Raw genomic sequence first — 24908 nt, forward strand, 5'->3', positions numbered from 1 at the left:
TCAATGGAATATTGCCCAGTGATTAGATTAGATAAGGTGGAGATATTTGCATTGACGTGGAAAATTCTACATATCACACTGATAAAAAAGAGGTCACGTGACAGCTGATAGAAAGAGATCCTATTTATGTGAAATTGTAAACACAGATTTACAGGTGAATATGCACAATGAAAGATGTGCATAGGGATGTTCACCAGAATGCTAGCACTGGTTTTCTCTAAAAGTAGCGTTTATTTTCTTCTTTACATTTTTTTGTATTATTTAAAATAAAATACAAATAAACGTATAAAATTGTTTTAAAAAAGCTTACTGAAGTTCTTTTCTTTTTTTCTTTTTGGGCCTGAGCTAACGTCTGTGCCAGTCCGTCTCTATTTTGTATGTGGGACACTGCCACAGCATGGCTTGACTAGCGGTGTGTAGGTCCACACCTGGGATCTGAACCTACGAACCTTGGGCAGCAGAAGGGGAGCCCGCCAACTTAACCACTAGGCCACCGGGCCAGCCCCTGAAGCTATTTTCTTTCGTTTAAAGTTAAAATGACTTAAGTGCTGAATGGAAACATCGAGACTTCCCTTTCTGTGCCTGGAAATGGGGCCAGAGCATGGAGTGACTTAAATCGGGGAGTCTCAGTGGGGATGAGAAAACCACGGTCAGTCCTGATGGGGGAAGGGTCGGGAAGGCTCCAGAGAGGGTGGGCACAGAGGGCATGAAGTCAGTGCAGGAGGGCACCCTCCGGATCAGGGCCCAAGAGGAGTCCATGAGTGTGAGGGACAAGGGGTGGCAGCTAGAAAAGTAGTTTGAGGACAGGGCATGGTGACTGGAAGGCCAGAGGCAGGGTGTGGATTTTATCCAGAAGGTGCCAGGGAGCTGGGGCAGCCGTGGGCCCGACCAGGTGCCTCCGCTCTCTTGGTTGTTCATGTTCGGGCCTCACTGCTCTGGGCAGGAAAGCCTCAGGAGGGAGGGGACAGGTCTGAGGAGGCAGCTGGCTGCTCCCACACGAGCAAGGCCGCCCTGTGAGGCCTGCCGGGCTGTGGCTGTGACGGATCTCTCCCAGTCTGGGAGGGCCTGGGCCACCCCGCGACCTGAGACGAGAGCTGGTGCCCAGGCGCCAGCTGGGACTTGGTGAGCCTGAGAAAGGGCTGGATCCTCCTGTGGTCAGCAGGCTCTCCCACCCCAGAGCCGCAGGAAGCCCCCGTGCTACTGTCCAGAGTCGCCCAGCAGGATCCTGGTGGGTAACCCCGGGGATTCTGCCAGGCAGCCTCACATAACTATAGGGGATTCCTGGCCCCGTTCTCCATGCTCCCGCCACTCCCCTTGTTGTCCAGAGATACACAACCGACATTTTGGAGCTCGGAGAATTCTATGTGGCGGGGGCCTGTCCTGTGCACTGCAGGCTGTTAGCAGCAGCCTTGGTCTCTACCCACTAGATGCCAGCAGCACCCCTGCCGTTATAACAACCCTAAATGTTCTCCAGGACTGACGCTCCTGCAGCGCAGCGTCCACACAGTCCAGCTCAGGCCGGGTGCACAGCACGTGCTACAGCAGCTTGTGGTGGCTGAATGGGGGCTCCGGCCCAGCCTCCCCCAGCCCTCCTCCCCTCGGCCCTGCGGGGAGAGCAGTAGCAGCCGGAGAGAACAGCCAGTCCCTGCCCCCTGCCCGCACCCAGCCTGGGAGCTGAAAGCCCCATTGTGTCCTCCCACCTCCCCAGCGCTGGTCTCCTAGCTGCCATGATGAAAAGAACCAAATCCTCCGAGTGAAGCAACCTTTAGTAACCTTTTCAGACAACTGCCCCCCACGCCATCCCCACACAGGGAAGCCAGCCCTGCTGACACAGCCAGCCTGGTGGGACTCCCTGTCCTTGTTGCACATGCATCCTTCACGCCCAGCCTTCCCTGGGGCCAGCTCTCGCAGAGGGATGGGCCACCTGGGTATAGCGCTACATTCTTAACACCCAAAAGCACTTATGGGGAGTTCAGTTCTCAGAAGGGCAGCTGGGAAGCGTGCTGTAGGCGATGCGCCTCTGATGTGAGGAGGAGCCAGCCGGAACAGTCCTATGCAAGGGCACTGTTGGGGGTGGTGGTCTCCTGCAGCAAACGTCCTGGGGCCACAGTCTGCACTGGCGGAGGTGGGCTCCCATCTCAGATTGATCTGGAAGGGATTCTGTCACCTCCTTCTGCCGGGGCTTGGGACAAAGACAGCCGCTGCTGGAGGGGCTGCTGCAGGGCCAAACTCAAAGCCAGAAGCCAGTCTGCTGAGGCAGGTGGCCAGTGCACCCAGGGCGGGGAAGGAAGGAAACTCACGACAGCTGCTGGCTGGGCTGGCCCGAAGGGCAGCTTGGGGCGCCCACAGGTTCAGGGACTCCAAATGTTGTGCACATGGTGACAGGGGCCTCGCCACAGGAGGGGCCCCTCCCCAGAACCTCTGGACTGGATGAGAGCTCAGGGGCTCCCAGGGCGCCAGCAACACCCTGAAGAGGAGGCTTCTGGACAAAACCAGAATAGGGACACATCTCCAAGAAAAGGACTGTCCCCAGTCCCCAGAGTGGAAAGACTGGACCCTGGTGAGCAAGCCCCACCGTCAGGGCTCAGCCATTGCTCTCCATCCTCAGGCTTTGTTCATTGAGGAGCAGATATGTCAACTTTGATTGCAGAAGGTGCCTGACAGCCAGCTGTCCTCAACAAATCGTCTCCATAAAGTGCAGCCGCCTCAGGGCTTCTCGGCTCCAAGTGGCCCCCAGGGGCACGGGGTCCACGGAGAGGGGCCACACGAAAGCATCTGAGCTTTCAGTGACTTCCTGTTTTTCCACAGTGAAAGGGGATTCCAGGCCACCCTGTGAAATCACCGTGCGCGGGCAGACAGAAGTCTTGGTGAGGGGCTGGTGTGGAGCAGGATGCCGTGGGAATGCCACCATCGGATGCGTCAGGGTGGGAAGAAACAAAGGCTGACAACTGCAGCACCAGGTGGGTTTGGGGACACAAGACGCCATGGCCAAGATCCGGTGCCTGGGGTGGGCACAGCCGGGTAGTGGCCCCCTCCTGCTTCCCTCAAGCTGTCTTCAGCGGGCTTGTTTCTGGCGGGGCTTGCTACCTTTATGGGCACAGCTGCACGGGAATTTGGGGACCCTGTCCCCCCTCCCCAGGAAGTTCAAATCCCTGTGCCTTCTGTGTCTTCTGTCCTCACGTTGCCCCCTGGAGGAGGGACGGAGGATGGAGCTCGTGGCCACATGGGCACAAGAGCCAGACATTTTGACTGGCCCTCCCCCTCCTCTTCCTGGCCATTGGAATCCCGATTTTTTTCAAAACAGCAGTGTGCCTAGACCCAGGGGATGAATCTTGTGTCATTGATGGTCCTGCACCCCTTTGCCAGATCTTTTCTTTCCCAGACTCCCTTGCAGCTCTAGGTGGCCACTGACCCAGTTCCAGGCAATGAAATAGAAGGGAAAGTGTGGGGAGGGAGTTGGGGACATGTGGGAAAGATTTTGCTTCTTCCTAAAAGGGAGAGGTGTGAAAGGAGAGTTCTCTTGGCCATCTTCTTCTTTCCTGCTGGAATTCAGATATGATGTCCAGAGCTGCAGCAGCCATCCTGAAACTATGTGGCACCAGGCTAACACTGAGGATGGTGGGCAGAGAGATGGAAAAACTTGGGTCCTTGGTGACCTCATCAAGCTGCTAAATCACCTGAAGCTGCCTATGCCCAGGATCCTTGGTAAATAAGCAATTACTGTACTTGTGGTTTAGCCAGATTCTGATTCTTGCAGCCAAACACCTCAGGGAGGCAATGAAGTGGGACCTGCTCACTGTGAGGGTATGTAAAGCATCTAGTATGGTGGCTATCATCACCATTGTGCACGTGTGCATGCGGTTGCTTACTCAGGAGGGCATGTGTGGATGGATGGTGGATGTGAAGCACATGTATTCATGACCTGTGGGGTCAGAATGTGCTTCAAGTCCAGGTCCTGTGACTTGGCCTGGGCCCTGGGGGCACCCCCCTAACCTTGCCGAGACACAGTTTCCTTAACTAAATGGGGACAATGATGATGATTCACTAAATTGGCAATTACTAGGTCAAATCTACGATAACCCAGAGGTAGGGCAAGAGTCCTGGCTCCTCTGGCAGATGGGGAAACTGAGGCTCAGAGAGCCTAAGTGACATGCCCAAGTCATGAGCCAAAAAGTGGTGAGGCTGGGACTTGAGCCAGATTTTCTGCTCCACCACGTGGCCTCCTGGGTGCTGGAGGGCTGCATGTGCATGTGTGTGTGCAGGGGTGTGTGTGCAGGGTACATGTGCAGGGGTGTATGTGTGCACAGTCACACGGGCCAGTCACATAGACCTTCCCAGGCTCCCGGGCTGCAGGGGGACCATCCCTGTGCAATGGCTCCCTCTGGTCCCCGGGGGCCCTGGGGCCTCCACAGCAGCGCCTCCTGCTCCTTTCTCCAAAACAACAGCAGCAGCAGCAGCAACAGCCCCCAGGGGATGAACCACCTCCCTCCTGTTTACCGCCTGCCTGACCTCACCCCACTGAACTGCTCCAGGCTGCCACCAGCAGGTGTGTTTTCCAGGCCCTCAAGGCATCTTCAAGAGCCAGCTTTGGTGCAGCTGCTCCTGAGGAGGGCTCCCCTTTCCTTTGATGCCAAGATCCCAAGACAAGAAGGAGTCCTTCCCAGGCTTCTCTAGCTGGGCCAGCCTGGGGGGCAGGAGTGGGGACATCATGTCAGAGATAAGGAAGGTGGAGGAAATCAGAAGCTCGCAGAGAGGGTCCCAGGCTCGCCCCACCCTCACCCTCTTCCTTGTTGGAGCAGATCTTTCAGGTTGCCCTGAAGACAGGGGTCCACTGGGACCTCAAGCTCCAGCCCAGAGGTTGCCCAGTCATGGCAAACATGCCGGTAAAGCCTCCTGTTCTCCCCTTACCCCTAAGGGCGCTTTTCTCCTCCCCTTGCTCCTTGTCCTCACCTCCTCTTCTGAATCTCTGGTGGAAGCAGATTTCCGCCCCCCACCTCCATCTGGAGCTCAGAGCAGTCCCACCTCCTGGGCCCACCTACCCCTCCAGCCCCTGAGCCACCAGCCTTACCTCCATGAGTGTCTCACAATGAACGCACAGTCCTGTTGTCCTCCCCCCAGGGAGTCTTTGATCCAGTTTGGGCTCTGAGCCAAAAAGTCATTAAAAGAAAGTACAGCCAAGGAGAGGAAAAAATTGCTCTTCTGACAGGACAAAGTCAAACAGTGTCACATGCCAGGGCCACTGGCCCTCTCCCAGGAACTCGGGGAGAACTTCCGGGGGGGGGGCAATGTTGGGGGGGGCCAGGGAGTGAGGCAGAAGAGGGTGGTTATGGCCAGGCCCTTGCAGTCCAGCCAGGGTGCAGAGCCCAGAGCCATTCCTGCTGAGGCCTCGAGCGACGCCCAGCCTCTGGGGGGCGGCCACCTCGCAGGGTTGGGTGACTTGGAGACCCGGCACAGAGCAGGCCCCAGGGAGGAGGGCCTCCTGAGGTCTCTGCTGTTTCCCACAGCTCACAAAGGTGTTGGAGAGGGGACAGCACCAGTCTGAGCCTCTCACAGGACAGGTGCCCAACTGAGGCCTGGGGGGATGACCTTTCCGACGACATGGAGTAGTTGGGACACCTTTGGCTGTTCCCACATTCCCTGTGGTCCCCCTGGCTGTCCCATACCCGGCCTATAGAAGACAACACAGCGGTCAAGAGAGCATCCCTCAAGAGCTCGCCTTGTCAGCCCTGCCGGAGAAGCTGAGGCTCAGAGCGGGAACTCTGATAGCCGGGGCCAGAATACCAGTCTCCTGGTTCTCCCTGCATGGCGCTCTGTGGAACTAAACAGCTGATGCATCCTGGGTGCTTCCCGCTGGTGGGGCCTCATGCTCTCAGCTTTCCATACTTGATCATATCTGGTTCTTAAGACAAACTGAGAAATTAAGGTTTGTTATTACACTCCCATTTACAGATGAGTAAACTGGGAGGGCAAGGGACAGACCCAAGGTCACACAGCTGGCACACAGTGAGTCAGGCCTTGAACCCAAGGCTTCTGACTTCAGTGCCTGTGGCTGTGGCATCCAGAAAAGCTGACCAATCCTGCATTCTCTGCCCCTCCTCAAACCTGGGCCAGGTGGGAAGGGTCGAAGAGCTCTTTCTGTGGCACACCTGGTGCATTGCAGGTGCCCAAAGGCTGTGGCACTGACTCGAGATGCAGGCAGCCTGAGTGGTCCTAGTGACAGGATGCTCTGGCTGAGGCCCCCAGAGAAGAAACGGAAGGGGCTGAGGGAACACATAGAAAGCACTTAAGACAGTATACGACTGTCGTTAGTGTAGTTTAAGAGCAAACTATTAACCTCTATTGTTGTTGTCACTACGGAAAGAGCATCACCCAGAGTTTGGAGCTCCTCTGAGCAGGAGGACAGGTGGGCATGTCTGTGACGATGCAGGGGCCAGTTAGGACAATTTGAAAGGAACAGAAGAGCAGAGAGTGTAGGGGACAGCTCTCTTGGGGAAGACCAGCCAGGGTAGTGGGAGGAGAAGGCATTGGTTGGAGGATGCAGGGGCTGCCGTCAGGAGCGGCTTCCTCCAGGCACCTGGTCCTGGCTGCTCCAGGAGGTGGCAGGGGAAAGGGCCATGGGCGCTGGGCCTGACCCCACCCTGGTCAGCTGAGCATCTGCAGGCAGGTTGAGGGTCCTGAGTCTCCTGCATTCATGGCACTGTCCCTCCCAGCCCTGGCCGCTGGGAGGGGCTGGGGCTCTCTGTGAGAGAGGCAGCTTGGCAAGCTGGTCGCTCACAGCCTCATCAATGGCTGAGTCCCCCTCACGGCCACCTCACAGTCAGTGCTCTACTGGGGACAGGGAGAGCAAGGCTGTTCTTTCCAGAGAACTTAGTGGAAAGAGCCTGGTTTCAAATCCAGCCCCAGCTGCTCATCAGCAATGTGACCCCAGATGCGTTTCTTAATCTCTCCGCAGCCTCGGCCTTTTCATCTGTAACAGGGCAGGTGCTGGTCTGCTCGGGCCACCACGACAAAGTACCATAGGCTGGGAGTTTAACAACAGACATTTATTTTCTCACAATTCTGGAGGCAGGACCTTCGAAGTCAAGGGGAGCCGGGTTGGTTTCTTCTGAGGCCTGTCTCCTTGGCTCGTGGTGGCTGCCTTCTCCCTCTGTCTTCACGTGGTCTTCCCATGTGTGCCTGCGTCCTCATCTCCTTTTCTTGTCTCCCACCTCCACCAGTCACACTGGATCAGGGCACACCCATGTGACCGCATGTAACTTAATCACTTCTTTAAAGGCTCTGTCCCCAAATACAGTCACACACTAAGGTACTGGGGTTAGGACTTCAACATAGGCATCTGGGGACTAATTGAATCTGGAACAGGGCATAACATGAATATCAGCCTCATAGGTTTGGTGTGAGGATTATTAATCATGAGATGGAGCTACTAGCAAGCCTGGGCGCTGTCACCTCTCCAGGGTCTTACATACGGCATATTGATGACCCTCCCAGCCCAGGGGGTGTGCAGGCCTGCACCCCAAGGAAATGGAGGGTGCTGGAGCTCGGTGCCTGGCCCAGGTGGGACCTTGGCTGGGGTGTGGCCTTCCCGAGGCTGACCTAACACTCTAACACAGGCAAGGGCAGGTGTGCACAGTTTTCAAGGCCTGTCCACACTCTCAGCCCCGCAGGCACAGGCACAGGTCAGCTCTAGAGGGGGCAGGATAAGGTGGTGGAGCACTCCACTTCCCAGATGGGGAAACTGAGGCACTGAGAAATGATGCAGGGCCATAGCAGGGGGCTGAAATGCCCAGGAAGAGGCGGCGCTCAGGGAGAGGCGAGGATGAGGTGGTTACCGCCTGCTCCACCCCGTGTTCCCGGCAGCCTGGCTCTCAAGAGGTGGGAGACAGGAGGTGGGCCTGGCCTGAGCAAGGGAAGGGTCTCCGTGGCCCCAGGCCATGGCCCCTGGCCCAGGCCCCGCCCCGCCAAGCCTCCTCTTCCTGAGCTGGCCGCCAGGACAGGCTGGGCTGCCGAAATCCTTCCTAAAAAGGAATCGGGCTGTGGTGGCCCAGGCTATTTTTAGACAATTGTGTTGAAAAATCCCCAAAGTACGTGTACCATCATGCGTTTTTTTCTGCAGGAAGAAAAAAGAGAGGGAGTAAGTGGACCACCCACCCCATCCACGAGGAGGGGCCCCACATTGTCCTCTCCGTGGAGGGGTGGTGGCCAGGGCCCTGCAGCTGACCAGCCCTGGGGTTTAGGAGTTCTGGGCTTGGGCTGGGGCCAGGGCTCAGCTCGGCCCCCTCCTCAACCTGGGCCTTCAGGGGGTGTAAGGCACACACGATCACCCCACATTACAGAAGGGGAGACTGAGGCCATGCTATCCTTCTCCCCATCCTCAGGCTTCACTTAAAAACCCAGCTTTACTGAGGTAGTTGGCACATAATAAACTACATATATTTAAAGTGTACAATTTGATATGTTTTGACGTATGTATACACCCAGGAAGCCATCACTGCAATGAAGATAGTGAACACGCCCATCATGGCCCAAACTCTCCTTATCCTCTGTGTAACTCCTTCCACCCCGCACCTCCCCGCCCCCCCACCAGTACCCCGTGACTCCCGGCAACCACTAGTCTGCTTTCTGTCACTATAGGTTTGTTTGCGTTTTCTAGGGTTTTCTCTGAATGGAAGCACACTGTAGGTTCTCTTCTTTTGACTGGCTTCTTTAGCTCATCAGCATTATTTTGAAATCCACCCAGGTTGCTGGACGTATCCATAGTTCATTCCTTTCTGGCCAGTAGTAGCCATTCTGGGGATCTCCCACAATTTGTTTATCCATTCGTCTGTGGATGGACATCTGAGCTGTTTCCAGTTTTTGGCTATTACGAATAAAGCAGCTCTGAGCATTCAGGTACAAGTTTTTGTATGGACAGACACCTCCTTTTCTTTTGGGTAAATACCTAGAAAAGGAATTCCTGGGTATCTCTATAACTGACTTTTTTTTTAAAGATTTGCCCTGAGTTAACATCTGTTGCCAATCTTCCTCTTTTTTTTTTTTCCTTCCCCAAAGCCCCAGTGCATGGTTGTATATCCTAGTTGTAACTCCTTCTAGTTCTTCTAAGTGAGCCACCACCACAGCACGGCAACTGACAAATGGTGGTGTGGTTCCAAGACGGGGAAATGAACCCGTGCTGCCAAAGCTATGAAAGTGCCGAACTTTAACCACTAGGCCCTCAGGGCTGGCTCTATGATCAACTTTATAAGAAACTGCCCAACTGTTTTCCAGAGTAGCTGCACCGTTTTACATTCCCACCAGCAATACCTAAGGGCTCCAATTTCTCCACATCCTTGCCAAGACTTGGTATTGTCCATCTTTTTGGTTATAGACTTCCTAGTGGGTGTGAAGCCATCTCTCATTGTGGTTTTGATCGGCATTTCCCTCATGACTAATGATGTTGAGCATCTTTTCATTTGCTGGTTAGCCCAGATCTCATTGTTTTTTTAAAACAGATTTAATTTTGGAATAATTTTAGATTTACTGACAAGCTGCAGAGATAACACAAATACCCATATACCTCTTTTTCAATTTCCTTATACTACCTGGTATGTTTGTGGCCACTAAGGAGCTGACAGTGGTACAATACTGCTGATTAAGCTCCAGGCTTTATTCAGATATTGCCGATTTATAATGCTGATGTCACTTTCCTGTTCCAGGATCCCATCCTGGAGCCCATACCACATTCTGTTTAGTTGTCCTGTCTCCATAGGCTCCTCTGGCTAGTGTCAGTTTCTCAGAATTTCCTTGTTTTTATGCTCTTGACAGTTTTTTTTTTCAAAGATTGGCACCTGTGCTAACATCTGTTGCCAATCTTTTTTTTTTTTCCTTCTTCTCCCCAAAGCCCCCTGGTACATAGTTGTATATTCTAGTTATGAGTGCTTCTGGTTGTGGTATGTGGCATGCTGCCTCAGTGTGGCTTGATGAGCGGTGCCATGTCCGTGCCCAGGATTTGAACCGGTGAAACCCTGGGCCGCCGAAGCGGAGCACGTGAACTTAACTGCTTGGCCTTGGGATCGGCCCCTCTTGACAGTTTTGAGGCGTATTGGTCACATACTTTATAGAAAGTTCCTCAGTTTGGGTTTTTATGAAGTTTTCTCAGGCCTAGACGGGGGTTTGTGTGCAGAAGAACACAGAGGGGAAGAGCCTTCCCATCCCACCCTATCAGGGGACACGCTATCCACCTGTCTTTCCGCTGGTGATGTTGACCTTGTTCACCTGGCGACGGTGGTCCCCACCAGGTCTCTCCACTGTAACGTTGCTGTTTTTCCCCTTTCCAAACTCTGCTCTTCAGATGCGAGACGCTCCGTCCAGCCTGCACGCAAGTGTTTAAGCTCCCCAAGCCTCACTTATTTGAGAATCTTCTATGCCAGGCACTTCATGCTGACACTGCACTCAATCCCCAACCCTACCACCGTCCCTCTGGGCAAAGTCCCAATAATCTCTAAATTTAGCAATGTTTAAAGTCACAAAGGATCAGCGTTCACTTAGTCAAAGCCATTCTTACCCTTTTTCCAGATGGGGAAACTGAGGCCCAGAGAGGGTGGTGACTCACTTATGATTACAGCACAATCAGAAGAAAGATGGCCTCGGGGCACTGAACCAGGGCAGAGATCTGGAAGCATGTCCCAGCCAAAGTAAACGCTCAGGTCGCATTTATAGGTGGGTGAGGTGGGCATACGTGGAATGAAAGATGAGACTTCCATATGTGATGAGGCTTCTTTGTGGCCAACGTAGACAGCCATGCAGGACCCCTGCCACCTCCCAGTTACCTGCACAATGCTGGGAAGCAGGAATGGGTGATGCCAAAGGGCAGACAACCCCACACTCCACTGCCGTGAGCCTCGAATGCCCCCAGGCTGGCCATATGACAGCAAGGCTGGAGGAAGCCAGATTTGGGATTTCAGCTGGCTACAAAGGACCCCCCAAGGGGTCACTTGGGAACTAGGGGCCCCATAGTGAGCAGACACAGTCACACCCTCCAGGTGAAAGCGTAAAGTGGTAGGGCAATTTATTAATACATACCAAGGGCACTAAAAATGTTAGTGATTTTTGCTCTGGTTCCTGGATCGGCCATGGATTCAGATGGATCCAGGATGGAATACAGGCTGTGCTCTTTGGTGAGTCACCTGATCACTCCGTGTCTCAATTTTCCCATCTATAAAATGGGGGTGGTGGAGTTGGCCCAGTGGGGTAGTGGTTATGTTTGCACATTCCACTTTGTGGCCCAGGGTTCACAGGTTTGGATCCTGGGCACGGACATACACACTGCTCATCAAGCCATGTTGTGGCAGCATCCCACATACAAAATCGAGGAATATTGGCACAGATGTCAGCCCAGAGACAATATTCCTCAAGCAAAAAGAGGAAGATTGGTAATAGATGTTAGCTCAGGGGCAATCTTCCTCACCAAAAGAAAACAATTGGAAAAAAAAAAGAGGGTAGATGTGAGAAATGCTTTTTTTTTAAATGGTGAAATTAGTGGTGTTAAAGTGTGATTGGATTGGCTAGCAATGTTGTGTGGGCATCTCTAATGTGCCCAGAAGCCTCTACCCTCCAGGAGTACGCCAGGATCTAGTTCTGTGTCCAGAGGCCTTTCGGGATTCTATTGCCTGATCTGACCAGAAGGGAAGCTGAATCCTGAATCCTGAATCCTGCTGTCAGAATCCTGTTGTATCAGCCCCAAGTGGACCTTTCATGGGAGTGCTTCTCAGTGCCTGAGACACCAGAGAGCTAGGACCCCACCCAGCCCAGACCGTGTACCTGCGTTGGTGCCTGCTTGCTGATGGCATGATCTGTCTGCACCTCGCCAGCTGGCAGGGTCAGCCTGCAGAGGAGGAGCCCATAGCCCTCACTGCCACTCATAATTGGCCTTTATGCAGAGCCGCCAGACAGAATCTAGCAATCTGAACTGCCCTGCTGGGCTCCGGTCAGTTTACAGACCACTCATAGCATCGTGATAAAGGAGATAATCCACAGAAAGTGTGTCCTGTGGTTCCTGCACAAACTAACATTCTTCCTAGAAGTCTATCCTAAGAGAGATAATCAGAGATGACGGTAACAAATGTGTATGTGAGTGTGCTAACAGTGTGGATGTATGTGCTACCCACATACATGTGTATGTGCTAACAATGTGGATCCTAGAGTCAGGTGACCTGGGTTTGAATCTTACCACAGAATCACCCAACCTTGGGCAAGTTTCTTCATCTTCTGAAGAAGGCTTCATTCCTCCTCTGTACCAGTGTCTGCAATAATAGCATCCATCTCACAGGGTTGTCACGAGGGTTAGATGAGTTAATGCATGTAGATTGCTTAGGACAATGCATAGTAAACGCTCAGTAAATGTGAGCCCGCATTAAATATTCCAGCGCATCTGGTATGCAAATGGGAGAAAACTTAAATGGCTGACAATAAGGGATAGGTAAAATATATACAGTGCATCTATGTGATGGAAGGTTATGCCATCTTTAAAACTGTCTGTAGAGTTTAATGACAAGGGAATATGAAGTGAAAAGGTCTATAAAGTATTATAATATAGTATGATTTCACATCACTAAAAATATACACTCATAGGAAAACGCTGGAAGGCAACAGGCCAAAATTCTGAGAAGGTGAACACTGGATGGAAGAGCGTTTAATTTTGATATTTCTGAAACCAAGTATGGTGGGTGTGGTTGGCAGAATAATGGCCCCCAATGAAGTCCATGTCCTAATCTTTGGAGCCTGTGAATATGTCGCCTTAAATGGCAAAAGGAACTTTGCAGACGCGATTAAGTTAAGGATCTTGAGATGGGACATGATCCTGGATTATCCAGTGGGCCCTTAATGTAATCACATGGTCCTTAGCCACGAAAGAGGGAGGCAGGAGGCAGGGTCGGAGAAGGTGTGACAAAGAAGATCGGAAGTCGCAGTGATTACTGCTGGCTTTGAAGATGAAGGAAGGGGCCATGAACCAAGGTGCATGGGCCGCCTCTAGAAGCTGGAATAGGCCAAGAACAGATTCTCCCCCAGAGCCATCAGTAGGAAGGCAGCCCTGCTGACACCCTGCTTTTTGCCCATGAGACCCATTTCAGATTCTGGCTTCCAGAACTCTAGGATAATAAATGTGTGTTGTTTTAAGCCACTAAGCTCGTGGCAATTTGCTAACACAGTAACAGGAAACTAACACAGAGGGTATGTGTTGACAACCACACACACACACAAAAGAAAAAACTGCTTATTTTTTTTGAAAAAAGGCAGAGTTGTGGGTGAACTAACTTCATTTCCACATAGGGGCTGTGTGCACCTGCCAGTGCAGACAGGAGGCGCCCAGCTTCAAATGTTAAATACAATGAGGCGAAGTGTGTGAAATTTCTTCGTAAAGTTGAAAGCTGGAGAATTCAAAACACTGTTCTGAAAAGTCTCACTGTTTTTGAGCTCTCTTTGGTTCCTTATTTAATTTGATTGTTTTTAAGACCACTGTCGGCTGAACGAAAATATTTGTAAAAAGTAACTTAGCTACCTTTGAACAACCAGATTTAAAAAAGGAAAACCTCGAGAGGATTTAAAGTTGATCACGTATTTTCAGCTTAGAGAATGCTTGTTGCTCTTCACATGCTCAGATCGTCAGATCCCTGGGGTCAGTATGAGGATGGGCCCTGTGTTGGCCCACTGGCCGGGCCCAGGCATCTAGCAGAAAGTGCCACAACCAAAGCTTCTTGGCCATGGTTTGCTCTCAGGAGGTCTGCACATGATCCTTTTTCAGGCAGAGAGCCCCAGACTCCTCCATCACTCCACGGCAGGCACCTTCCTGTCACTCACAGTCACCGCCTCACAGAGGTGTCCCCGGACCACGTGATCTACAGAGACCCTCCATCCATCACTAAAAACTTGCTCCAGGCAGTTCCACCTCTCCAGTCATTCTCTTATTTATTGACACCTGTTTGCTGGCTGCCTCCCCAGTCCCCATCTAGACCGCAAGCTCCGAAGGCTAGGGCCCCTGTGTTTGGCCACATGAGCTGCTCCATCCATGGTAGCTAACAAAGGAAGACAGGCCCAGTTACTGCTGGGATGGGGTTCCACACCAGGCTGGGTGCCCAGGAAGCTTCAGAGGGATTTGTGAGGGCCACCTTCCCAGCAGCTGTATCTTTCCGGTGCTCCCTGGGGGGTAGTGGACCGGGCGGGCGGTGCGCGGGCTGAAGCTCAGGCTGGAATCCCCTCCTTCTTGCCATGGCCTTGGGGAGTGGACCTGTTGGGGTGCTGCACGGGAGGGTAGGCCGGGCTTTAGCCTGAGAATAAGTATAAACCTACTGGTAGTAAAAGTTATGTTAAAACAGGCCCCACCGACTGAGCACATGTGCGTGCCGAGTGCTGTGCTCGTGTTTTTCACACGCTCTGAGTCTTTGTAGCAACCTCGTTCTGCCCATTTGACAGATGAGGAAGCTGAGACTCTGAGAGGACTAGTGACCTCCCTTAAGGTTCCTCCGAGAGTGAGTGTCCAGGCCCAGATTCAAATTCCGGCCAGCTGGCCCCACAGCCTCAGACCACAAGGCACTGTCTCAGGCAGCTGCAGACATGAGCGGCCCACAGCCCAAGGGCACGGCTGGGCCTCACCTCCCTCCTCAGGCGGGGCTGGACCCAGGGCCAGAGGGTGATCCCTGGGGGCCAAGGAGGCAAAGGTGAGGGGAGGCCACCAGCTGCACCCCTGTGAGCCCAGCCGAGGCCCTCCCGTCCTCCTCCACACAGGGAGGGAGTCAGAGCAAATGGAGCGCAGTAGGAATCACTGCCTGGCTTCCAGCTCGGCTGCAAGTAGTTCCGTGTGGGAGGGGAGAAGAGAGCCCAAATGACCCCTCCTGCCCCGCTCCAGGGCCCCTCAGCTGCCCCGGGGCCGCTCACCCCCGCCTTGCGCTGGGCAGGGAGGAAGGAAGGATGTCCTTGCAGGGCGTCCTGGGCCCAGGCATCGCACTTCATCAAGGTTATGTTAGCACGCCCAGCAGCTCCGTGAGGGGAAGAGTTCCCCCGCTTTGAGACGGGAGCTGGAGGCCCTTCTCCACCGAGGTGACGTGACCATGCAGAGCTGGGATTCCAGCCAGAGCTGTGTGATCCACGGCTCAGTGGTCACCAGGAAACCCTATTGTCCTCAGGGGGTCAGGGGTTAGCCAGCAGGGAGGGCCGTGGAGGCTGTGGGCTGCCCAGATGGCCAGCTGGAGCTCTTGGCTCCAGACAGACCTGCAGAAGGTGCCCCACAACCTGACTGCCACCTCCCCGAGGCCAGGCCCACTGAGGGCCTGACCTCAGTTGGAGGCCTGCTGCAGCCTGGCCCCGAGGCCTCACGTGGTGGTCCTGTGGGGTGGTGTCCTCTTCCTGGCACCCCACAACCCCTACAGCTGCCTGCTGACTCAGGTCTCAGCCCAGACGGCAGACTGGGCAGAGGTGCCTGTCTCCATGGGACCCTGCGGCCCAGAGAGGGACAGAGACTCAGTTGGGTCACCCCCAGGCACGCTTAGAGCTAGAATGGGTCTCTCAGGGTATGGCGTTGAGGAGGGGGCCTCAGCCTGGCCCTGAAACCTTCCGGAGGAGCCCATGCCTGTCTGAGACATTCGCAGGATGTCCTTTTCCTGGTCCCATCCGGCCGCAGCGGGGGCGGTGGCAGCAGGAAATGAGTTGACCACGAGTGTGGCAAGAAGGCTGGTGGCGGGAGCGGTGGCGGCTCTGAGGGTCAGCCTTCTGGGGACCAGGCCCTCTGAGTGCATGGGGGGGGTGCTGTGGGGTCCTCGCGGCCCAGCATGGTCCACCTACTGCCCATCTCCCCAGAGACAGGACCTGAGGAAGGTCTCAGTGGCTTGTGGTTGTGTGTGAGGACACTTTGGGAGTAGGCAGGAGGGAAGCGGGAGAGGAAGCAGGGGCGGGCAGGCAGGGAGGGAGAGGTGCAGAGAGAGAAGGGCTGCCTGCAGAGGAGGCCAACCACCATGCGGCCACCTTGCACAAGCCTGAGAGCGCTAGTCACAATTCTACAAGATTGGTGCCCCGAATTGGACAACGTCCACTCTGCTGGCCAGGAGACTATCGGAGAGGGAAGGGCAGGAAGGATACAGGTGCAGATAAGGAAAGAGGGAGCTGAGCAGTGAGGGGCTCCCTGTTGGGGAGCTGAGCCACACTGGGGGGAGGCTGGGGGCGTAGAAGAGGGGGACAGCAGGGCACGGAGGAGCCAGTCCTGCCTTGGAATTCCCTTCTGCTGTCCCCATGCCTTCTGCACGGCTGTGCGGGGGGAGCTGGGGAAGGACTGCTGGGCTGGGCCACAGCCGGGGTCAGGGTGAGAGGCTGCCCGAGGTGCCCAGTAGGGATGCGGTGGAGGGTGCCTGGCTGAGGGCGGGACTTCCTGTGGGCAGATGGGGTGGGCACCTAAGGATGACTGTGTGACTGCAAAGATCTGAGTGACCATCTGAGGAGTCTGGGGCACATAGTCACAGACACAGGCACACGCATGTCCTGTCTTAGGTCTGAAGACAGGTAAGGGGCACAGGGGATGGGAGGCCTGGTTGCCATGCCTGGCCCTGTCCCCAAGATCCTTCTGCCCTGGGAGGAGCTGGCTGCCTTTAAAGAAGGGCCTCCTCTCTCCTGTCACCTTCTTCCTCCTTCTCTCCCTGGTCCACCGCTGCCCTCCTGGGCTCCTCCCCACCCCACCTTCCTGGGAAGCCAGAGCCTCGGGAGGAGAGACCCCAGGTGCACTGGCAGGAGGGCCCAGCGCTCTGTCTGGAAGAACAGCGGGGCTCCTGTCTGAGGCTGCCCTTCGCCTCCCAGTGTCTCGAGGACATGGCTCCAGCAGCTCCAGGCTGTCCTGCCTCAGCAACTCGCCTCTCTGCAAAGGTGAGTGTGCACAGGGAGTGCCCATCTTAAAAGCACCCCCTGCCCCTGCTCCCCCGGCCACGTTAGTGCCCCTCCGCTGTGACATGCTTGAAGGAGGGATCTCTACTCGCCTCCTTTTCCCACTCTTGAGCCCACTCCAACCTGGCTTTACCCCACAACTCTATCCAAACAGCTTGTCTTAGTCAGCTGGGGCAGCCATAAAAAATACCATAGATTGGGGGCCTTCAATAAATTTAGAAATTTATTTTCCCACAGTGCTGGAGGCTGGAAGGCCACGATCAAGATTCGGGCTGATTCGGGTTCTGGTGAGAGCTCTCCTCTCTCGTGTCCATGGTGGCCTCCGGCTGGGGGCTCACATGGCGGAGGCAGCGAGCTCTTGTGTCTCTTCTTATAAGGATACTAATCCTATGGGACCAGGGTCCTATCCTTATGACCTCATTTAACTGTAACTACTTCCTTAGAGGCTCTGTCTCCAAAGGCAGACACACTGGGGGTTAGGGCTTCGACATACGAATCGAGGCAGCACAATTCCTCCGTGGCACACCTCTTGTCAAGATCATCACTGACCTCCACAAAACCAAGGGTCAATTCTCGGGCCTGCCCTATTGGACCTCTGGGGCAGCGACCACAGTCAACCACCCTTTCCTCCTGGAAATTCGGTCTTCGCTCGGCCTCTGAGACGCCACTCAACTGCTTCTCCCCCTCCCTCACAGCTGCTCCTTCTCATTCTTTGTTGGTCCTTTTTCGTTTTCCCGACCTGTAGACCTTGCCACGTCCTGGAACTCAGCCCTGATGGTTCCCCCTTTCGTCTCTATTCATTCCTGAGGTGGCCCCATCACAGCCCATGGCTTTCAATCCCACATTCACAGATGCCACCCACATTCAGCTCCTCACCAGGGTCTCTCCCTGTGCTCCAGCCTCATGGAGACAGCTGCCTCCAAACGTGGAAGTTCAACCTGCCTAAAAACAAGCTCCTGCTCCCCCCACCGCCCCCACCTTGCCAACCTGCTCCTCCCGCAATTTTCCTGTCTCAGTGGCCGACAACTCCACCCCTCCCTAACTCAGGACAAAACCTTTGCCAACATCCCTGACTTCTCTCTTTCCCTCATAGGCCAGACTTGATATGTGAGCAAATCCTTTCAGCTCCGTGTTCAGAATATTCACAATCCTTCTTGCCACTTTCTCTGCTTCCACTTGGTCTAACTGCCATCGCTGCTCACCTAAGGACCACAGCAGCCTTCTAACAGTCTCCCAGCTTCCACCCGGTGGTCGGCTAAATAATGCCCCTCCCAGCTGCACAAAGAGGTCCACATACTATTTGCTGTAGCCCGTGAGTGTGCTACTTTATATAGCAAAAGGGACTTGGCAGAAGTGATTACATTAAGGTCCTTGAGGTGGGGGAAGATTATCTGCATTATTCAGGCGGGCTCAATGGAATCACGAGGCTTTACAAGCGGGAGGCAAGGAGGTCAGAAGGCAGGAGAAGGTGATGTGACAATGGAAGCAGAGGGAGAAAAGGCGATGTGATGTGGGGCTGTGAACCAAAGAATGCAGGCGGCCTCTAGAAGCTGGAAAAGACAAAGAAATGGATTCTCTTCAAGAGCCTCCAGAAGGAACACAGTCCTGCCAATACCTTGATTTAAGACTCCTGACCTCCAACACTGTAAGGGAATAAATGCGTTTCTTTGTTTTTTTGCTTGAGGAAGATTTGCCCTGAGCTAACATCTGTGCCAATCTTCCTCTATTTTTTTTTGTTTTGTGTGAGTTGCTGCCACAGCGTGGTTGATGAGTGGTGTAGGTGTGTGCCCAGGATCCTATCCTGAGAACCCAGGCCACCAAAGCACAGCGCACTGAACTTAACCACTATACCACGGGGCTGGCCCCAATTTGCTTTGATTTAAGCCACTAAGTTTGTGGATATTTGTTACAGCAGCCACAGGAAACTAATACACACCCTTAACATGGCCCATGAGGCTCTATGTTCTCTGGACCCTGTTACACATCTCTGATTCATCTTCTTGCTCCTCTCATCCTTCACCACCCTGACTGTTCCCCTCCCACCTCTGAGCCTTTGCATCTGCTGTTCCTGCTGCCTGGGATGGCCTTCCCCCACAGATCCACCTCGTTTGCTCCAGCCAGATGTCACCTTATCAGAGACTTCTCCAACTACCTTCTATACAATCGTAGCCTAACACTCCCTAGGCCCGTTACCCTGCTGCTTCTTTCTCTGTACACGCATCACCATGTATATGTGGCCCGAATTCCATATTATACATTTGTCTATTTCCTTCCTTAAAAACGTGAGCCCCATTCGCACACACTGCTTACCCTTGGTGCCTAGAATGAGCGTCTGGTGTTGCAAGCTCACAACAGATATTTGCTGGATGAATTTTACAGATGGGGACTAAGATCAGGGAGGGGGAATGAATCAAACACAGCGTCTCCCACATCTCGCTATCCCAAACTGCCTCAGCTGGGCAGCGCTGGGCACCTTTCAAAGGTTCACCCCTCAGGCCTGGGTCTCAACCCCGGTTCTGCCAGGCAGTTTCCACGTGACCCCAGGCAGGTGTCTCACCTCCTCAGCTTCTGCTCCCTCGTCTGTTAATCAAGGAGTGAATGATTTCATTCATTCAGCAAGGCCCTTAGTTGGGAACTCGCCCAGCAGGCTAGAGGACTAGGAGGGAGGCTGGAGCGGGGAGAGAGTAGGAAGAAGGACAGGGTGGTCAGGGCCAAGCGCAGGGCCCTGGGAGCAGGGATCCTGGTTCCAGGGGAGAGGTGGAGAGCCATGGAGGGGGTTTAGAGGGAGGAGCCTGACCTCATCCTCACCTGGAAGAGGACACCCAGGGCGTCAGAGGATGCATTGCAGGGAGAGGGGAAAGCAGGAACACTGTCACGGTCCAGCGAGAGGCGGGGGGAGAGTTGGGGAGAGGGAGATGTGATCTGGGTAGAAATGACACGACGTCCTGGGAGGCAGAATGCAGGGTGGGTGGGCAGGACTGAGGAAGAGGACGGAGGAGTTTAGGAAGAGCTCCCACCTGGGGAACCATGAGGATGACAGTGCTCCCCGCGTTTCTCAGCCCCTTCCAGGCGTACGCAATAGAAACTCTGTTTGCTCTAAGCAAAACGGAAATGTATCAGCTGGTGATGGAAAAGTCTAGAGCCCCAGAACACCACTGGTGATCCCAGGACACAGTCTCTCTATCTCCTCACTCTCTTCTCCTGAGTTGGCATCATTCTCAGGCAGGCTGTCCCACACAGTGCCAAATGGCCACCAGCAGCCCCAGGCTGGCATCCTATCAGGACACAAAACCAACAGAAAGAGGCTTTTTTCTACTATGTCCACATAGTCCCAGAGGGGTCTCTCATTGGCCAACCTTGGGCCACATGCTCAAATCTGAATCAGTCACTGAAATTGGGGGCCGTAGAGCTCTGGCTGGCCAGGCCAGGCCCACGTGGATAGAGAGTGGGGGAGGGGGTTCTCCCGAGGGAGACAGATGCCACGGAGGGGACAGATGGCAGGCAGGCAGACAGGAGCCATTGCCAGCGCCTCTGCACAGGCTGATGAGCACAGGATTTTCTGAGGCAAGGGCCTGGCACAGAGCCAGCCTGGGAGATAGTGGCTGGTACGGTGCCTGCACCATTATCCTGGGGTGGCCCCAGCCTCCTGATCCTGGTCCTGATCAGGTGGGCCTCTCCCTGCACTCCTGCACAGGATGACAGGGCTCGGCCTTGACCCTCCAATTGGGGCAAGCTGCCACCTCCCCGAGCACCTGCCCTTTCCTGCCAGTGTCTCATGTTGCAAATTCCATGATTTATGACTACTCAGAGCCCCAGATACCTCCTGGCAGGGTCAGTGCTGAGGCTGGGGTGCCTACCTGCTCTGCCCACAGTGGGCTCCTGACTGTGATCTCTTCCCAGACCTCAGCTGCCCCCTTGCCTGCCTGCCCAGTGACTCAGAGAGGTTGTGCCCAGCTTGGGTGGGGTCCTTGAGATTTTAGGGTGCCTAAGATCAGAGCACAGGCTCTCCACATTTCCTCAGGTCCTGGCAAGGTGGGGCCGCCCCACAGTCACTCAGCCAAGCAGCTCCAGGGAATTAGAGAGGCCTGCTCAGCTTCTTTCTGGTTCTTGGTCTTGGCTATCTGGTTTGTTGGATTTGGTCTCCAGCTTCACATGTGGCCCCAATACCTCTACGCCCTCCCCTCATGGTGTCAGGAAGGCTGCTGCTGTTCCAGCCTCACTTCTCAGGTTTAAGTCCAGCAGGAAAGAGTGAGAGCCTTTCCTTGCAGCTCTCACTCTGATCGGACTTGAGGTTACATGCTCATTCCTGATCCTCTGCGGCCAGTGAATGCCAGATATTGAATGACCAGGCTTAAGTCACATACTCCAATCCCAGAAAACACAGGGAGAGTTCCCACACTAAAATCAGGGCTGGGCCTCCTAGTGCCAGAGGCTGAGCTGTCCAGAGCAGCCCCCAGGTGCAGACAGCTCCCCACCCCAGGAACTGATCCTTAAACTCTCTGGGGCTGTGGGCTTTCACGAAAGACACAGGCCACGGGTCCATTTAAAAATCATTTTATTATTAACATCATCTTCCCATTTAGCCAAGTGTCTGTCATGTATAAGGAATGTCGGTAAATATTCCATTTGAAGCTTCTTTGTACATATTTCCATCGATAAATAAACTCTGAATTCACATAAAAAAGTTAAACTTAAATAACTCATATTTCCTTCTCTTGTAACAGGCATATATTGGTAAAATATAAATATTCTTGGACTCAGGCTTTGTTCTAAGTGAGGACAGTAATTCATCACATGGTACAATTACTGACAACAAAACCAAGAAATTGTCAGCTGGTGTCCTGGCTTGGACTAGTACGAGGTGGGAAACGGAAAATTCACATTTGGTTTCTGGGCCAAGGGTGGGGCAGGAGTGGTAATGGTAGGAGAGAACACTTTTCTTTACAGCTCTGATAAAAATCATCTGCTCTGCCACTGAATTTTAACTTCGAATATAGTCTCCTACGTTTGCTGATTAAGTCCATAATCATTTTACTTAAAACTCAGATGTCAACTAACAAAATATGGCACATAATCCATTTTGAACAATGTCAGTAGATTCAGAAACTATCATTGGGCTGGCGAAACAACAGAAACACACGTGGGGAGCGATGATTCCGGGGGTGGTTTGGTTAGTTCACTGTGGTTGATCGCACAGTCACCCAGGGCCTCGGTGTGGCAGACTCGACGTGTCGGGGCACCCCGGGGGGCCTCCCTGGCCGGAGCGGCAGTGGGGCTGGCGGGCGCCTGCTCAGAGCACCCGAGGGATGATGGTAAAGGGCACCGCGGGGCTGCTGGCCTCCAGCTCCAAGGCCGTCAGGAAGCACTCGGTGGCCGCTGCGTCATTGCCCTGAGCTTGGAGGACCTCGCCCAGCCCGTTCCAGACCTCGTGGGCTGTTGAGTTCACCTGCACGGCATCCCGGAGGATCTTCTCTGCCAGACTGTAGCGGCCCAGCTGATGAAGGATCAGGGCCTGCAGGCATGGGACAGACAGACAGACAGACAGACCATCAGAGAGACTCTACAGCACTGGGCTCCTATCTGTCCTCGACTTCCAGCAAGTTCCTTGGAGGTAGGCATGTATCTCCATCAGGCTGGGCACACAAGAAGTTCAAGTTCTTCCTGCACTCAGGGGCAAGGGTCAAAAATTGTTGCTTGAACCATATGAAGCTGCCGACGTCCAGCCATTTTTGAAAGACAAAAATGGCAATTTCAAAAGGTTCATTTGAATACTTAACACCAAGAAATAAACCAATCGGAATGTCCAAAGTCTAGACTGACCCACAGGCTGTCCTGTGTGTACCAGTTGGCATCTGCCTGCACAGAAGGGTGTCTGTCATCTTTTTTTTTTTTTAACCTAAAGAAATGTCATTTGTGGCATTACTATCTTAACGATTTAGAACAGAATTTTTTTAAATTGCTCACAGCCCCTTACCCTAACCAAGCCCCTGACCTCACTGTCCCCTGCTCACCTCAGGCTTGGCCAGGGCACAGCTGTCATTTTACACAGTTTTAATCAGGGTACATGTGTTGGTTCCCAAATATTTGATCATAATCAAGTTTGCAAGTTGCACATCTCCACAATTGGTGTGTTTGCCCTCTTCCATCAATGGACATACTCTCATTTACTCAAGCTCTCCCTCACGGGGAGACAGTTAGATCATGCCTAATCTCCTTGCTATAAGAAACCACGCTGTACTATGTACATCTTTCTGATAGCACCTCTTCACTTCTTTAGATCAGCAGATTTCAAATCTTTTTTACAACCCTGAAAACCTTTAGTTAAATGGAACCTTACCGAGAACACCCACATATTGTGGAACTACACAGACAAAAAGGAACTGCTTGGGAGCCAGCCCTGATGGCCTAGTGGTTAAAGTTCAGTGCACTCTGCTTTGGTGGCCCGGGTTTGGTTCCTGGGCTCAGAACCACACCACTTGTTGTCGGTGGCCGTGCTGTGGTGGTGGCTCACAGAGAAGAACCTGAAGTTCTTACAACTATACACAACTATGTACTGGGGCTTTGAGGGGGAAAGAAGGAGAAAGATTGGCAACAGATGCTAGCTAAGGGTAAATCTTCCCCTGTAAAAAAAAAAAAAGAGTGCTACCCTGATTCAAAAACAAAAAAAGGGAACTACTCGGGATGGGGATGGGGGGTAGCATATTGGGGAGGACCCAGAGTCCCCCATGGGGCCCTGGACAAGGCTCGGTGCTACTAGCTTGACAACCATTTGGAGGTGCTTCCTTGAGGAAGCAAATTTGAGGAATTTTTGAGGGCAAATTTCCCCAAAGTGGCATTATTGGGTTAGAGGATATGACTCTTTTTAGGGTTCTCCAAATATTTTGCAAATTATATCCCCAAAGTGTCATGTCACTTTTTTGGCCATTTACAGAGTTTTCAGTGGTTGGTCCTTCACTCCCCACTATCATTATTCTTTATTTTTGCTAATTTTGTAAGCACAGAATGGCCTGCCTTACTGAAACCTGCATTTCTTTCAGAACAATCAATGTTAAATATTTCCCATGTCTCTGTTTACGAGCCTTTTAGAAGACTGATATTCATCTGCTGCCATAATTGCCTAGGTATTTTTGGCTTTCGAGGTTTTTTTCTCTGAACAAAAGTTTTTAGTTTTTTTAAATTGAATTTGTCGATCTCTGATTATCCATTTATTTTTTTGTTGTTTCAAAGCTTAGGAAGTTATCCTTTAAAGAAGCGACACACGTTCAGTTTCATTTACTGTGACCTGACTTTCTTTACGTAGCTGCTTACTTTACTTGGGCGATAGGAATCTGAGTGGATTTCCTGTACTTTTCGGAGGCTCCCTTCCCCTCCCTCATGCGAGGCGCTGCCTTTGTCATATGGTGAATCATTACATGAAGCAGGGGCCTTCTATAATTTCCCAGCGGCCATAGCACCTCTTGCCGCATGAGGCTGTATCGTGTTGATTTCCGTTACTCCACGTCACGTTCGACAGGTGGGATTAGAGCCTTTCCTCACTGCTCTTTGCTTTCGGTGTATTTTCTGACAATCTTGCCCTGCACTATTCCAGGTGAATTTACAGCCCACTGTGTTCGTCTCCTTTGGGAGCTGAACTGTACTGCACGAAATCTCTAGGTGCGGTGGAGAAGCCCGACACCTTTACAGCGTTCAGTATTCCCACCCAGGAACATGGCATGGCCGTGGGGGCTTCAGACCTCACCCAGATGTCCCCGTGAGGCCTGCACTTCCTTCTTGCGGCTCACGCATGGCACTGGTGAGGCAGCCTGTGTTCTCAAGCCTGCACTTCACCAAGGGGCGAAGGGCAGCGGGTGGGCTCTCAGGAGCAGAAGCAGCCGGAGCAGAGGCATAAACGTGCCTGCCAGAGGCTGGCTGTGGCCTCCACGGACCCACTCCAGAGAGCTCTGCCAGAGACGCGCTCTGCGAGGAAGATGCGCTCTGCCCTTCAGTGGGCAGTGTCCAGGCCCTGTGGA

The 24908-nt window shown here is 53.3% G+C and overlaps 1 protein-coding gene across 19 annotated transcripts in view; it reads right to left on the reverse strand.

Annotated features, from left to right (window-relative positions):
* Nucleotides 1–21437: 21437 nt before the first annotated feature.
* TTC7B (tetratricopeptide repeat domain 7B) overlaps nucleotides 21438–24908 on the reverse strand; it is a 246032-nt gene continuing 242561 nt past the window's right edge. For all 19 annotated transcript variants that reach the window (XM_023628265.2, XM_070249758.1, XM_023628272.2 and 16 more), the window contains one exon: nucleotides 21438–22411. In XM_023628265.2, the coding sequence (XP_023484033.1) occupies nucleotides 22190–22411 (222 nt within the window). In that variant the 3' untranslated portion in view covers nucleotides 21438–22189. The remainder of the gene's footprint in view (nucleotides 22412–24908) is intronic.

Source organism: Equus caballus, chromosome 24 (assembly GCF_041296265.1).
Source record: "Equus caballus isolate H_3958 breed thoroughbred chromosome 24, TB-T2T, whole genome shotgun sequence".
Lineage (NCBI taxonomy): Eukaryota > Metazoa > Chordata > Mammalia > Perissodactyla > Equidae > Equus > Equus caballus.